The sequence below is a fragment of the Anabrus simplex genome, chromosome 10 (genome assembly GCF_040414725.1).
Source record: "Anabrus simplex isolate iqAnaSimp1 chromosome 10, ASM4041472v1, whole genome shotgun sequence".
Taxonomy (NCBI): domain Eukaryota; kingdom Metazoa; phylum Arthropoda; class Insecta; order Orthoptera; family Tettigoniidae; genus Anabrus; species Anabrus simplex.
This window is the reverse complement of record NC_090274.1, coordinates 80,763,707-80,777,311: the sequence shown is the minus strand read 5'-3', so window position 1 is coordinate 80,777,311 and position 13,605 is coordinate 80,763,707. Positions and strand designations below refer to the sequence as shown.

At 41.0% G+C, this 13,605-nt stretch overlaps 1 protein-coding gene across 3 annotated transcripts in view; it reads left to right on the top strand.

Moving 5' to 3' along the window:
• The window catches only part of LOC136882110 (hemolymph lipopolysaccharide-binding protein-like), a 62,755-nt gene that overhangs the window by 41,405 nt on the left and 7,745 nt on the right, over positions 1–13,605 (top strand). For all 3 annotated transcript variants that reach the window (XM_067154634.2, XM_067154635.2, XM_068229393.1), the window contains exon 5: positions 9,984–10,213. In XM_067154634.2, coding sequence (XP_067010735.2) covers positions 9,984–10,156 — 173 coding nt within the window. In that variant the 3' untranslated portion in view covers positions 10,157–10,213. The remainder of the gene's footprint in view (positions 1–9,983; positions 10,214–13,605) is intronic.

The following is a 13,605-nucleotide window of genomic DNA, read 5'->3' as shown; positions in this document are numbered from 1 at the left end:
TATTTGAATCCGTTGGTCGGGGTTCAAAAACCGGACGGGTCTCTGCGCGTGTGTTTGGACTCACGTGCTCTCAACGAGCGCTCAGTCCCCGAACATGACCATGCCCCTCCCATTAAAGAGGTTATCAAACGTTTTAGAGGAAAATCACGTTTTATTAGCGTAGATTTGACATCCTCGTATCATCACATCGGTTTGGAACTCAAGTCTAAATTATTTACTGGCTTCATTTTTGACCAACAGACGTATGTTTTCAACCGACTCCCATTCGGGTTGAAAAACGCCGGTGCAGCTCTCATACGCGCCCTAGATCGATGTCTAACTGATGAAGTTAAAAGCCGCTACAACTCGGTACGTCGATGACATCTTGCTAGCTTCATCAAGTTTTGAGGAAAATATCAGGGATTTCAGGAAACTACTGGAGAATTTAAGGGCATCAGGTTTCAAAATCAACTTGAAGAAATCGCATTTTTGTCAAAAAGAGGTCCTATTTCTCGGCCATGTCATTGATGGTGAAGGAGTTCGCCCGAACCCGGTGAAGCTCCAAGCCATAGACAAGTTCCCAAGACCGCTCAAAATTAAGAACGTCAGGCAATTCCTTGGAATGTGCAACTTTTTTCGGACCATTGCATGAATTACACGGAGGTTGTAGCCCCACTTCAGAGCTTGCTTCACAAGAACAACAGATGGAAATGGAGTCCCGAGCACGAGGAGGCATTCAGAAAGACCAAAGAGCTCTTGCTAAACAGCGTTAAGCTAGGGTATCCGGATTTCGAGAAACCCTTTATCGTACAGACTGATGCATCGACCGTAGGAATCGGGGCACTCCTATACCAGGAATGTTCGGACCAGCCTCATAATAGGAATTATTTATCTTTCTACAGCCGAAAGTTGAGATCACACGAAGTCAAATACAGCGTGACCGAATTGGAAATGTTGGCTATTGTTCAGGCATTGCAACATTGGAGGAAAATGATTTATGGTTTTCACATAATCATTAAAACCGACCACAAGGCACTGACCTTTATAATGAAAACAGCTGTCACTAGTGAACGAGTGGCTAGGTGGGCCCTGTTCATACAACAATTTGGCTTCGAAATTGAGCACTGTTCCGGAAAATCGAACATCTTGGCAGACCTGTTAAGCCGAAATCCTAATGAGGAAGAACACGCCGTTAATCATTTGGACTTAGTCCAGGAAGACCACGATTTCCTATCAGAGTTGAGACAACTGGGAGACTTGCAATTGAGAGATCCTTTCTGCGGAAAAATGATTTCTTTCCTCCGAGGGACACTTCCGGCTGACGATCCACGGTACTTTGCCATCCAAAAACTGTCAAACAACTACTTGTACGTGAATAACATGTTGGTAAAATTCGTGGACAGCGATCACGTGAAATCCCGAATTTTGGTACCGCCGCAGCTTCGGAAGGGATTAATATGGCACGTACACAGGGTTATTGGTCATGGAGGGATTGATAAGGTTGTGTCAACCATCCAAGAAACGTTTACCTGGGAGAATTTGAGGGAAAATGTCAGAGACATCATCATCACATGTGATACATGCCAACGGGTTAAGGCAAACCCTTATCTGATCAGGCAGGCGCCTATTCCTCTCTTACCTTCGCAACCTAAAGAGCTGTTCGCGATGGGTATCTATGGGCCGCTCGTGAAAGGAAAGCGTGGGAACAAGTTCGTGCTGGTAACCATTGATGTTTTCTCCAATTATACGACTCTGTTTCCCATGCAAAAAGCTAACACTAAGCTAGTCTTGAGGTGTATTTCTCGAAATATCATTCCGGAAATGGGCACGCCGAAATTCCTTCTGACAGATCATGGTCCCCAGTTCACCTCTGCACAGTTCAAAACTGCCCTTCAGAATATGGAAATTCATCACATCCTGAGCAGCGTGAGACATCCTGAGGGAAATCCTAGCGAAAGGGTAATGCAAGTAATTGCAAAATTCTGTAGAATTTATTGCGCCCGAGAGCATTTCAAGTGGGTTGATGTGTTACCCCTAATAGTAACTTGTGTAAATAACACCATACACGAATCTATTGGGAGGATTCCCTCTATCGTGCACTTCAATAGGTATCCTGTGAGATCCTGGCATGGTGTCATCCAGTGTCCCATCGATCCCCGCCCGTCACAGGAATTATGTATTCAAAGTACGGCAGAACATCTACGTCGGCAGGCAGACCGCCGGTTACGCAGGGTGAGGAACCGGAGATTCCACCGTCCCTTAGAGGAAGGCGAATTGGTGCTTGTTAGGAGACCCATGATGTCAAAACCGCAGGAAAACATATATGCTAAATTTGTTCCCTTATATGTTGGGCCTTTCAAGGTGGTCAAAAGTTTCAGGAATAATTCCTATAGAATTCAGAGTCTGGATGGCAGCAGCGAAGCTATATTCAATGCAGCCAATTTAAAGGTTTATCATAGAGCAGAAGAAAGAATCCCAGTACAGGATGACGCAGCCTTACCAGTTGGGGAAATGGTAACCGAAGGAGAAGAAGAAGAAGAAGTGCAACCCGTAAATATGATCGTCACGTCGAGAGGAAGACATGTCGAGGCACCACTCCAAGGACAGGCAAGCAGCGGGAGTAAAGAAGAGGAAGACGCTGAATGTTTACAATGTTCATTCTTAAGAGAAGACTTTATTGATGACATCTGTAACGCAATTCTATTGTTGGAAGAAGAGAACAGGGAAATACGTGAAAGTAACAGAGCCCTAAGTCAAGAGTGACAAGGACTGGGAAATTTTACGTAGAATCATGGTTCATTTGTATCAAAATTCCCATGTACAAATTCAGAATTTTGAAGGAATATATCTGTTTAAATATTTCCCCTTTCTGGGTAAACATTTCGTCGTTGTAGGTGGATTATGAACCCATAATTCTACGGTGAGAAAAATATTTTTTTCTTCCAATATTTATTTGGTATTAAGAAAGTACTTTTATGTTTGAAGGCAGCCATGTTGCGCTCCTAAGAGCCCCGACGTCGCGTGGGAAGGTTCTCACTCACGGCAAGCTCGTGAATTGCCGGGACACCTCGGTGGAACTCGAGTGCCCGACAATTCTTTAAATTCATGGAATTCTATACGACGAGGGATTTTGGCAATATAGTAAATAAAGAAATAAATAAGCAAAATTATTCGTACACCCTACGTGAAGATAGAGACACCAGGGAAAAACTTAAATGCAGTTAAGCCTAAGTACATGTTAGCGTGAGATCAGCGAACCAGCTACACGTGCCAAGGTCAGGGGAGGAAGAAAACGCGCGAAACGCACGGGCAGAAATAATTTATTTCCCCTGTTGTGAGTGTAGAAAAATTATAAAATTAACATCTAACATAAGTGCAAGTCTGTCCGGAGTTCTGGGACAAGCCTCATCAAAATCGGTCTATTAGACGCAAAATTGGCAGATTACACAATCAAGCCTCATAGAGGGGATAGCGTCCCTCCTGAGATTATAAAAGAAACCCCCCACCGTAGATTTTTCAGTGTCGATCTGGAACTTGAAGCCGCGGGAGCTTGTGCCCGTCGTCATTGGAAATTCGTGCCAGATTGACCGACAAATAATTAAATACATGTCCGTGGCTAAGGTCCATATACTTGGTTAAGAAGAGAAAGTGATTGGAAAAGTTCTGAACGTTTGCCGACGAACTAGGAAGGTGTAGGCTGGTTGAAATATACACAGCAGGTTTTATTTATATCATCTCATGTCCACTTGAAAGTGAAGAGGGTCTGGGGGAAGCTATTCAGAGTAGTTCTGCTCCCTTTATCTGCTGAACACCTGCGTTATTGAAGTAACGGAGAGAAACCACTCTGGGAACGAATCAGACAGTTGTAGTCGACTGCAGAACGAGGGAAGTTCGTGGTGCAAATTACAGAGAAAGTGCCTGATTCATGTGAGAATTTTAATATCGTGTGTGTGAAGGGTAGTGTTTGTATGAGTGAGATTTTGGAAATGAAAATGTTATCTGTGAAAATGAGCGGCTAAGCCCGAGGTCAGCTGGTGAAGATGTAACCAGAATGCTGGGAATGTCACCATTGTGCAGGTCTGTCTATTTTATATTATGTTGTAGTTAGTTAGTTATTGTTCTGTCCCAACAAATTTTTCAAGATGATTGTCGGGTTGCTATTCGTAATTATCAGGCGAAAGGTGTTGTAATTTTTGGTCAGCGTGTGAAAATTTCAGTGTGTAACTTTCATGTCAAGAACGGTAAAATGCGACGCTTAAAATTTTGTGTTGAATGTTCGATGAGATATCATCCAAAGCGTGGATTTTTGGAACGTTATAAGTGTAAATTAGTCGTGGCGGATATCTTAATCTCAGATGTCAGTTGAATTCAGAAATGTTGGTCGATAATAATAATAATAATAATAATAATAATAATAATAATAATAATAATAATAATAATAATAATAATAATAATAATAATGTCTACCGCGGGATAAGGCAATTTTTCTATGTTAAAGTGCATTTAACCAGTATATTTTTACAAGGATCGCAGGCATATTTAGATGATTTCGGTGAAATTTGTTAGAGTCACAGTCATTAATGGGAAGGAAATTTTCGAGACACCGTGTATATCAATGATACGAAAAGTCGCTGGGTGCTCTTGGACTCTCGAGGTTCGAAAGTCGTAATAATTGTAAAGTAAGAGATGTGTAATAATGGTTGTCGTTTTCACCAGGGGATCGAAGTATGAAAAAGGGTCTTGAAGGAAAAGGGATTGAGAGCGACGAATTTATATGTATGTGGAGATGAAGTGATACCGCTGGAATAAAGCGAGGAGAAGGAGTTTGAGACAAGCTATAAATTTAAAGAGGAAGTATTTAGGAAACAGGCTGTGTTGAGGCAGGCTGTATTGTTTTCCGCAATCAATCCGAATTTGAGACGACTATGGTGTGAAGCATCGTAAATTTATAGAAAGATTTCAAGTGAAAACGACTCTAGTAAAATGTTAAAGTCTTGGTAGTAAACATCCAGTAATTTTTGTTACGTAAAGCCCGTATGGATAATAAGATAATGAGCGACCTCAAGGATCAAAGAGCACTTTGGACCCATAGTTGGGTTGTATTGAATTTGTTCACTGGATAGGTCATTGATAAAAATAGTTGGAATTGATGATAGGCGATTTGAGAATTTCGAATGCGGTAGTGATGATTATTATTTTGAAGGCATCCACTACATGGTAAACGTGTGTTGGGAATTTTCATTTGCTTCCCTAACACTTCAGTGCACAGGCTGAGATTGTGTTCGAGGTGGAGAATCGTTCGTCACGTATATTTAATTTTGAGTTCACGTATTGTAATGGTAGAGACTTACTGTATTTTTTCGATTTGCATTCATTTGATAGTAAGAGACGTGGTTCCGTCGTGCGTATTTTGTCTGACCAGATTTAGTATTAAATGTCGGAGGTGTTTGAAATTGCTAGTTCGCCTGATTTGTTAAGGGAGGCGTAGTACGACCCATTTTGACGCCCGACGATAGATTTAGGACGTCACATGTTATTCTTGGAGTCACTGATGATGAGACGTCCTAGGTCACGCCCGACGATAGAATTTGGAAGGCATCATGTACATAATGATTAGTGTTAGGATGTACAGATTTCAAGTGAGCCCGACGATAGGTCTGGGATGGTAGCTGTACACACTCAAGTCTCAGTTTAGATGTTTCGTTTTTTTTTTGTTGAAGTGGCCTGGATGAAGGTAGCAGTTACAGTACGATTTGATTTTATGAAGAGGGTCAATGCGTAGCTCTCCATTGAGATAACGGGACAGCTGGTGACGAGTGAGGGTTGTCCAAGTGTTGGATATCGGCTCGATATAGATTTAATATTTTTACTTGATTCTCCGTGCGTGTTAAGCTTTAATGACTTCGAGATGTTAATTTATTCTTACGGACTTTATTGTTTTCTCGTTTTGACGTCCGTTCTCGTTTGATAGTGTGCACATTGACATCAGTGTATTAGTGTGAGACTTGAGTTGCGAATGCGGTTTCGATTCGTCAGCCAGTATTTTATTTTATTTTCAGTCTTGTCGTACTTTCATTTTATTCATAGTTAAAGTAAGTAAGTAATCACTTTACAAGTAGTGTGTTGGGACAGACAGTAAATAGAGAGATCTGTACTGGTAGCATTGTTTTTCAAGGGAAAGAATTCCTTAAAGTTGTAGTAAATTTTAGCGTGGACTGGTAATTTTATTAAGCATAACAAACCCATTTCTAACCTGAAAATCGGTTCGATAATAATATTTTTCAAGTGACTTTCCACTTTTTAATTATCTTCAGTGTTTGGCATTTCTTCTAAATGCATGATTAGTAATTGTTTCCTGCATTTCGCAGTTTGTTCCTTTAGAACGACATAACGTAAGATCCTCTCGGATCCTGTTGTTGTTGGTTCCTTCCGAACAGCTGTTTTGGGTGATGCACATTTAGCATCGGGATTACCTTATCACTTAAGGGTGTCATGAATGACAAATACATGGTGGGATTTTATTTCAATTGTGAATGATGCTGTTAACTTGTAGTGAACACCATGCTTTCCCATAATATTTCGCAACCTATCCAAAGCAACTGATAGTCAGTTTGGTTCGATTAAGGGTCCATTCGGCGGGTGTTCCGTATCCGTGAAGGGTATTCGACTGGTGGATAACCTTAATTGAGAGAAAATCAGGCGTTCTACTTGTTGAAAGTCAGATTTTCCACGGATCGTGTGGATTAACTCTCAGTTCTCGTTTGGAATAATAGGTGCCCGGTTTTCAGGTCTTCCCTTTTTCAGTTTTTCAGTTTCGCTGTCCACTAACATATTAGCTTCTCTGAAGCAACTCTTCGACTTTGTAAGAAACAAATTGACGTTATGTAATGTGACTGTGTTTGGAACATTCAAAAATCAATAATTCATTAAAAAAAATTTAATTTTTCAAGAATGCATATTAAATTAATGATGTTATCGTGCTCTTTCAATTTAATAAAAGTTAGTAAGCACATTTTTGCTCCTCATTTCAAGTAGTTAGGCTCTCTTCTGAACCCCATCGTTTGGTTAAGATCGTGACCGAATTTATTCCCGCAACGACCCAGGATTTAAGAGTTCTAAATTGTTCTACTGTAGCAGCCGTGGCCGACCAACGATGGAATGGTAAGTTCAAGGGTTCAATATAACTTCAAAATAATAGCCGATATATATGCATGTTCGTTTGGCAGAGGTTCTAAACCATTGATCGTGTTTTTCTCAGAACTTCATTTTCTGACTTAAGACTTGTGTGAACGAATCGATCGAAACTTGTAATTGCTACAACTTCTCTTACATCACATTTTTCAGTGAACATAACGTTAACGCGGATAACTGTTTATATCTCCCTAAAGAGAATTATTCTTTGTGAAGACCCTAAAGTCACATGCACCCTATCACAGAACCCTGAATGATTACACACCAGTGACGTATGTCCCGTCATGTTCCAATTTGAAGGACACAAACATAAAGATGATCAATATTAGGCATGAAAAGATATCAAGATATTTTTCTGAAATAATAAATCAAGAGACACGTGAATCTTGTGAACTTGCTGAGGATTGAATTACAGGTCATCTCTCTGTCAGTCATTCCATTCTTCCCTCGCGGTTCCTTGGGCATGTTAAGAACATGTGGAAGCCCTTTATAGACCTTGAGGTAGACAGTGGTCAAGCAGAACAGTTATTACTTGGTACAACTGAGGATGCCATTCCGATGAGTGGGAAATGTGTGGGTTCAGGGCATTCTAAGATGATATGACTTGGCCTTCCTTTTCTTTCACAGTACACATTCACATAATTCGGCCTGAGAACGGCGGTTCTTTCCGAGCGTGAATGCCATTGATCAGTGCTGATGTTCTCAGTTTTACTGGCTGTCATGTGTGCTCCTGTTTTGTGTAAGTGCTCGTTTATTCCACACTAATGTATAACATGGGCCTCGCAGGCCAACACTAAAAAGCTGCATTTTGTGACCAACCAAGGAGAAATGACGTAGAAATCTTCATAATTGCAGTGTTGCCAACAGATGAGAGTTAACTTTTAAAATATTGCAAAATAATGTCTCGCGTACTTTAATCAAAAGTTGTACAAATGATGAAGTAAGTAATATGTGGTTCACTCTTAAGAAATCCAATGTGGATCACATTCTAGTGGTTCTATTGCTTGCAACTATTGGAAATATATAGTAGAAACTTTGCAGTTACAGTCGTAGGATGATCTAGCTTTGACTAAACATTGTTCATTGGAGAAAATACCCCTCTAATTAATGATTAATGTAGATTTAGGTGGCTCCAGAGTTATTAATAGTGAGATGGAGATGGCAACAAAACAGGAGAAATGCAACTAAATCCAAGAAGAAGTCATTAATACATAGTGCGACTTGTGTTATGTCTTACTGCGCATGAAGACAGTGCCGCAACATGTCCACGTGTTTCGTATACATCACCGTTCATCTTCAGGGAGCCGTGGGAGGAGGCTGTCCAAGGAAAGGGAAGGACACAAATCCGACTCATAATTTGTTTTCATGTGTTATATTGATTTTCAGCATACTTCTTAATAAAAGTAAAGCAATTTACGGAGATCGATGAAATTTCTCCCGAGGACAGTTAGGAAACGTAACTATCCAGAGAAGGGACAATCAACGCGGACAGGTGTGTCTATAAAAATCCCGAATCTGAACATAAATCAACAAGAATAGAAAATTATATTCTATACAAAGTTAAAGAAATATCAACTGAAAGTAAAGAAAGGAATGCATCGTCTTGGATTCTTTCCTTTTAAAACAAAATCTCCCAATGGTTTTCGGCACCGCTTAATCGTCACGACTAACCGCCACTTTGCCTTCCGAAGCTCATTTGAGAAAACTTGTGAAGGGCCTTAAATGATGGTAATGCGTAAATGATCGTCCTACTGCTAACACAGTGCAATTTTTTAGTGGAAGAAGGAGCATGAACGATGATATTACACGAGCTAAAGTTTACAGAAGGAAGTATGTTTACCTCTCAATCATTACAAGTGAAGGTTTTATTAAGTTCCACGTTTGTTCCTTGTCTGTACAGCTGGATCCAGCCCAAAGCAATGCATGCTAGACTGAACGTTACCCTGGTGATATAATTGCAAATATTCTAATTCATAATATCATACAATTAGAGCAGGCGGGTGTAGGAATCAATGGATTCAGTCACATGGTAGCCAGTAGAATAAAAAGTTATGGAAGTCCTTAGGAACATTCGGCAACATAAAGAATCTATTATGTCCAATTTCCAATCCAAGCTACTCAGCAGAAAACTGGGCATTTTCAGATGCGCCACACATATTTAAGTGTCCATGACCAAGTACAGGAAATACGATGTTGATCTTGTTGATTATTCATTTTACACATCTCCAAATACGAAGAAAGCTGGCTATTTCCAAGAGAGTTATATCATATCGAAAATACTCCAAACGTACCAGCTCCTGAAATGAGCTCCACACATCAGTTTATCACGTAGATAGAAGCACTGGTAGTACAGTCCGCCTGCTAGGCAAGATGGTTAAGGCGTCCCGTTGGTCGAAACAATTTTCACCATCACAATGTTGGCCAGCTGGGTGGGATGGGTGCTGGTAATCACTAGATTGCGTACAAAACCCTGGATTCATTCCAAACCTCACCACATTGCTCATTTAGGGAGAGGGCATATGCCGCATTTATGACGGATGGCGAAGTTAAGCCATGAGCAAATCGCTTGCTGCTTTATGACCGAAGTAGGCTGCATGTCGGCACCGCGTTTCACCCTCTCCTTCTCCGCTATCGTACCTCACGTCCTTCACTTCAGCTCATTAACTCCTCTTCTGTACGCTACGGTGTCTCCTGACCATGTCATGCATCAGAGAGTACGAAAATAATGAAGGATCCTCATTTTCACTCGTAGGATAGTCTAAAATATAAACGTGTGAACTAATTGTTAAATGTGATGCTCTAACTGCCCACAGGTTACCAGCTGTTTCGAGGTTTCAACTGTTATAAGGCATACGTTGAATTAAAGGGCTGGAGTGACGCCAGGGAGCAGTGCAAGAGAGACGGAGGGGATCTCATGGTGGCGGAGAGTCGACGAGAGAGGACGAAGTGTTCCCTACAATGTACCGGAGTGTGTACTACGGACTAGCCCCTTGGTTGGGAATTTACAAGCCCGAAGGTGAAGATCGTTGGGTGTCTGTAAAAGGTGAGTTCTTCTCTCTAGCTCAATACCGCATATTGGGCGGAAGACATTTAGCTGTAGTTAGCGATGTCACTGGAACGAAGAAGTCTTACCCTTAGTAGTAGTAGTAGTAGTAGTAGTAATTTATTGAACATTACAGGCTGTTCGCCCAAGATACATGTTCACATTGCCAGATTACAAGAAACAGAAAAAAAGAACCATTAGAATAAACTAAACTAAACAATTATAGACAGATCCATAAACACTCCAAATAAATCAACTAAGCGGTCTCTTACATGGGCGGATGTCCAGTCCACATGTAAGGGCCAACCCTGCAACCCTATAATAATTCTATTAAGTTGCCACTACATGAGACAGAATGAACCATTAAAACAAACGAAACTAAACAATTATAAACAGATCTATAAACACTCCAAATAAATCAACTAAGCGGTCTCTTACATGGGCGGATGACCAGTCCACATGTAAGGACCAACCCTGTAACACTATAATCTAATCCTAAAGTAAAGACAAGAACTAAACTTAAGAACATCTACCGCTGCTGCTCGGCCGTGTCATCACCCCTGGTGAGAAGAAGCCGCCCTCCCGATGATGACACGACCGGCCCTATCCGTGGAGCCCTAAGAAGGACCCCCACAACTTACCAGATGATCGTGTGTTTCTCTCACCATTCCATTGCGGCCGGCCACATAAAGCTGGAGCCGCTCTCTTCCCTACCACTAATCTACTGAACGGTCCCCTACATGGGCGGATGACCAGTCCACATGTAAGGGCCAACCCTGCAAAACAGAATAATCATTGAAGCAAACGAAACTGAACAATTATACACAGATCTATAAACACATCCCACTTCTCAAATTTCTCCCTTTTACATTTTTCGGGTGGGCCCGTCCCACCCATTCTTTTACGGTTATATCCTGTTCTCCCTTGCCCCTCATTCCTTACCATCCCCTTTACGGTTGTATCCTGGTCCCTCTTGCTCCTCATTCCTTACCATTCCCTGCTATGCGTGAATAGTGAGAGAAACGCACTTGCCTAAATGTACACCTACATCTGCATCCTACCCTGTCAGCATGTCTAATGAAATCATTACTACAAGCTGACGTTTCTAACATTTAAAATGCTAAGTGCCAATCTCCTACTGACCTATTTATGCTATCTACCTCACTATTTACATTCCAAGATCTTGCATCATATACAACCTCGTATTTCTTTCATACATTGCTTTTTCACTGCACATAAGAACTTATTCAGGCCGTTGCCGTTTCTCCACTGATTCGCTACCCATATAATAATTTTCTGTTCATCTTTTTGTCTACACATTTCCAGTTGCTTGGTATTTAGGAGTTTTTCTCTTAGTTCCTCTGTTCCTATACAGCCACAAAGTAAATGTAAATCTTCATTCTTAGCTTTACATAGTATACACTGAGAGCTCTCTTTACTTCTGATCCATCCTTTGTTTCTATGCAGCCCCAACAACCACCATAATAACCCACTCTTAACTCTTCCATCTCCAAATCTTATGCTTAAGTTGGAGATCTGGTAGACCTTATAGAATAAGCTGAGCGACGGCCTTTCTCTACATTCTTCCAAGCATTTCTGCATCTGAATGTCTTTAATTCTCAATGTCAGGGCCCTCTGCATTCTGCTATTATTCCCCTTCCATCCCTCTCGCCAGATATATCCCATACCCAATCCCTCAACATAACTTTTGATTTTTGCTAACCAACTCTCATCATACATTCCTTCCAGTTCATATCTATATATTCCCTGCATCAGAAAACCGCCACCTCCCCGTCTTAGTCTGGACCAATAATTTAATACTCTTTTGACGCAGTTTAACTCGATAAACTCTCCGCATAAGATTAATGCCCACACATTAGCTGTGCATTGCGGTAGCCTCATAACAGCCTTACTGAAATTATATGTTATTTGATTCAGGCTTACCCTTTTCTTTTCTAATCCCCACAGTTCGACCCCATATAAAGCTCTGCTCAGGACTAGAGATTTCAGTATTAGCCTAAGTATTTTATAGCTTACTCCTGGATACTTAGCTACTAGAATTTTTATTGCTGCTAGGGCTGCTATCCCTCTAAGTTTGCATCTCTTGATGTGGTCTTCCCACCCTCCTTTCTTATTCAGTATCATCCCTAGATATTCTAATCTGTCTACTTCCTCTATTCTTGCTCCCTGTACCAACCATTCCTTTCCTTTTCTTGCCCTCCTTCTCTTACTTACAATCATCACCTTCGTTTTAGTATAGTTAATTTTCAGTGACCATTTATTTGCATAATCTGCTAGTTTATCCAGGCTTTTCTTCAATCCTCCCCTAGTCAGCGTCATTAGCAAGATATCGTCCGCGAAAATCAGGCCTGGGATCTCCATATTACCTACCGTTGGTACAGCCCACTTTGCCTCACCGTGTTCGTCTAGTATGTCATTAATAAACAAAATGAATAATATGGGTGATAGTTTGCATCCTTGTTTGAGCCCCAGCTTACACTCTATCGGATTACTTATTACATTGTCTTCTAGTTTAACGCTATTATATACTCTATGGTATAGCGCCTCTATCGCACGTATCATTTTCCTGGAAACACCCAGCTTCCCTAATTTTTCTATTAACGCCTTTCTGCTTACTGTATCAAACGCTTTCTCAAAATCGACTGCTGCCAAAAATATGCTGCTACTTCCCCGCACCGTGTATTTCTCGGTTAACATTTTCACAATCATGATATTATCTATTGTTTGTCTTCCCCTTCTAAATCCTCCCTGGTATTTTGAGATTATACCGTTATTTTCGGCCCAGTCCCTTAATCTATTAGCTAAGACTCCTGTGTAAATTTTGCTCAATGTATCTAAAAGAGTTATACCTCGGTAGTTATTAGGTAAATTTCTATTCCCTTTCTTTTTATATATTGTTTACCCTTAGTAGCTCAGGCGGTAGAGCGCTGGCGTTCAGAGCCCAAGTTGCAGGTTCGATTCTCGCTCAGTCCGGTGGTATGTCAGTCTCGTGTCGGTAGATTTACTGGCACATAAAATATATCCTGGTGGATAAAATTCCCGCACGTCGGCGTCTCCCCAAACCATACGAATGTATTTAGTGGAACATAAAATGAATAATATTAATTATGTCTAAATGAAGGGAAAGAGCAGTAAAGTGACGGTCTGAGGACATTCATGTGTCGGATGGAGACATTAATCCTTGAGCAGACCTCTTGGTGTTGTTTCACAGAAGTAGGTTATGTGCCGCACCAAGATGTGCAGGTTTCTCACGGGCGTCAACTAGAGAGTAGGACACACTGGGGTCGTGGTAGGGACATCATCACTATAGACTGTTGTACCCTCGTTTGTTTCCACACCTCTTGTCTTTAAATCATTAGAAACTGAGTCCT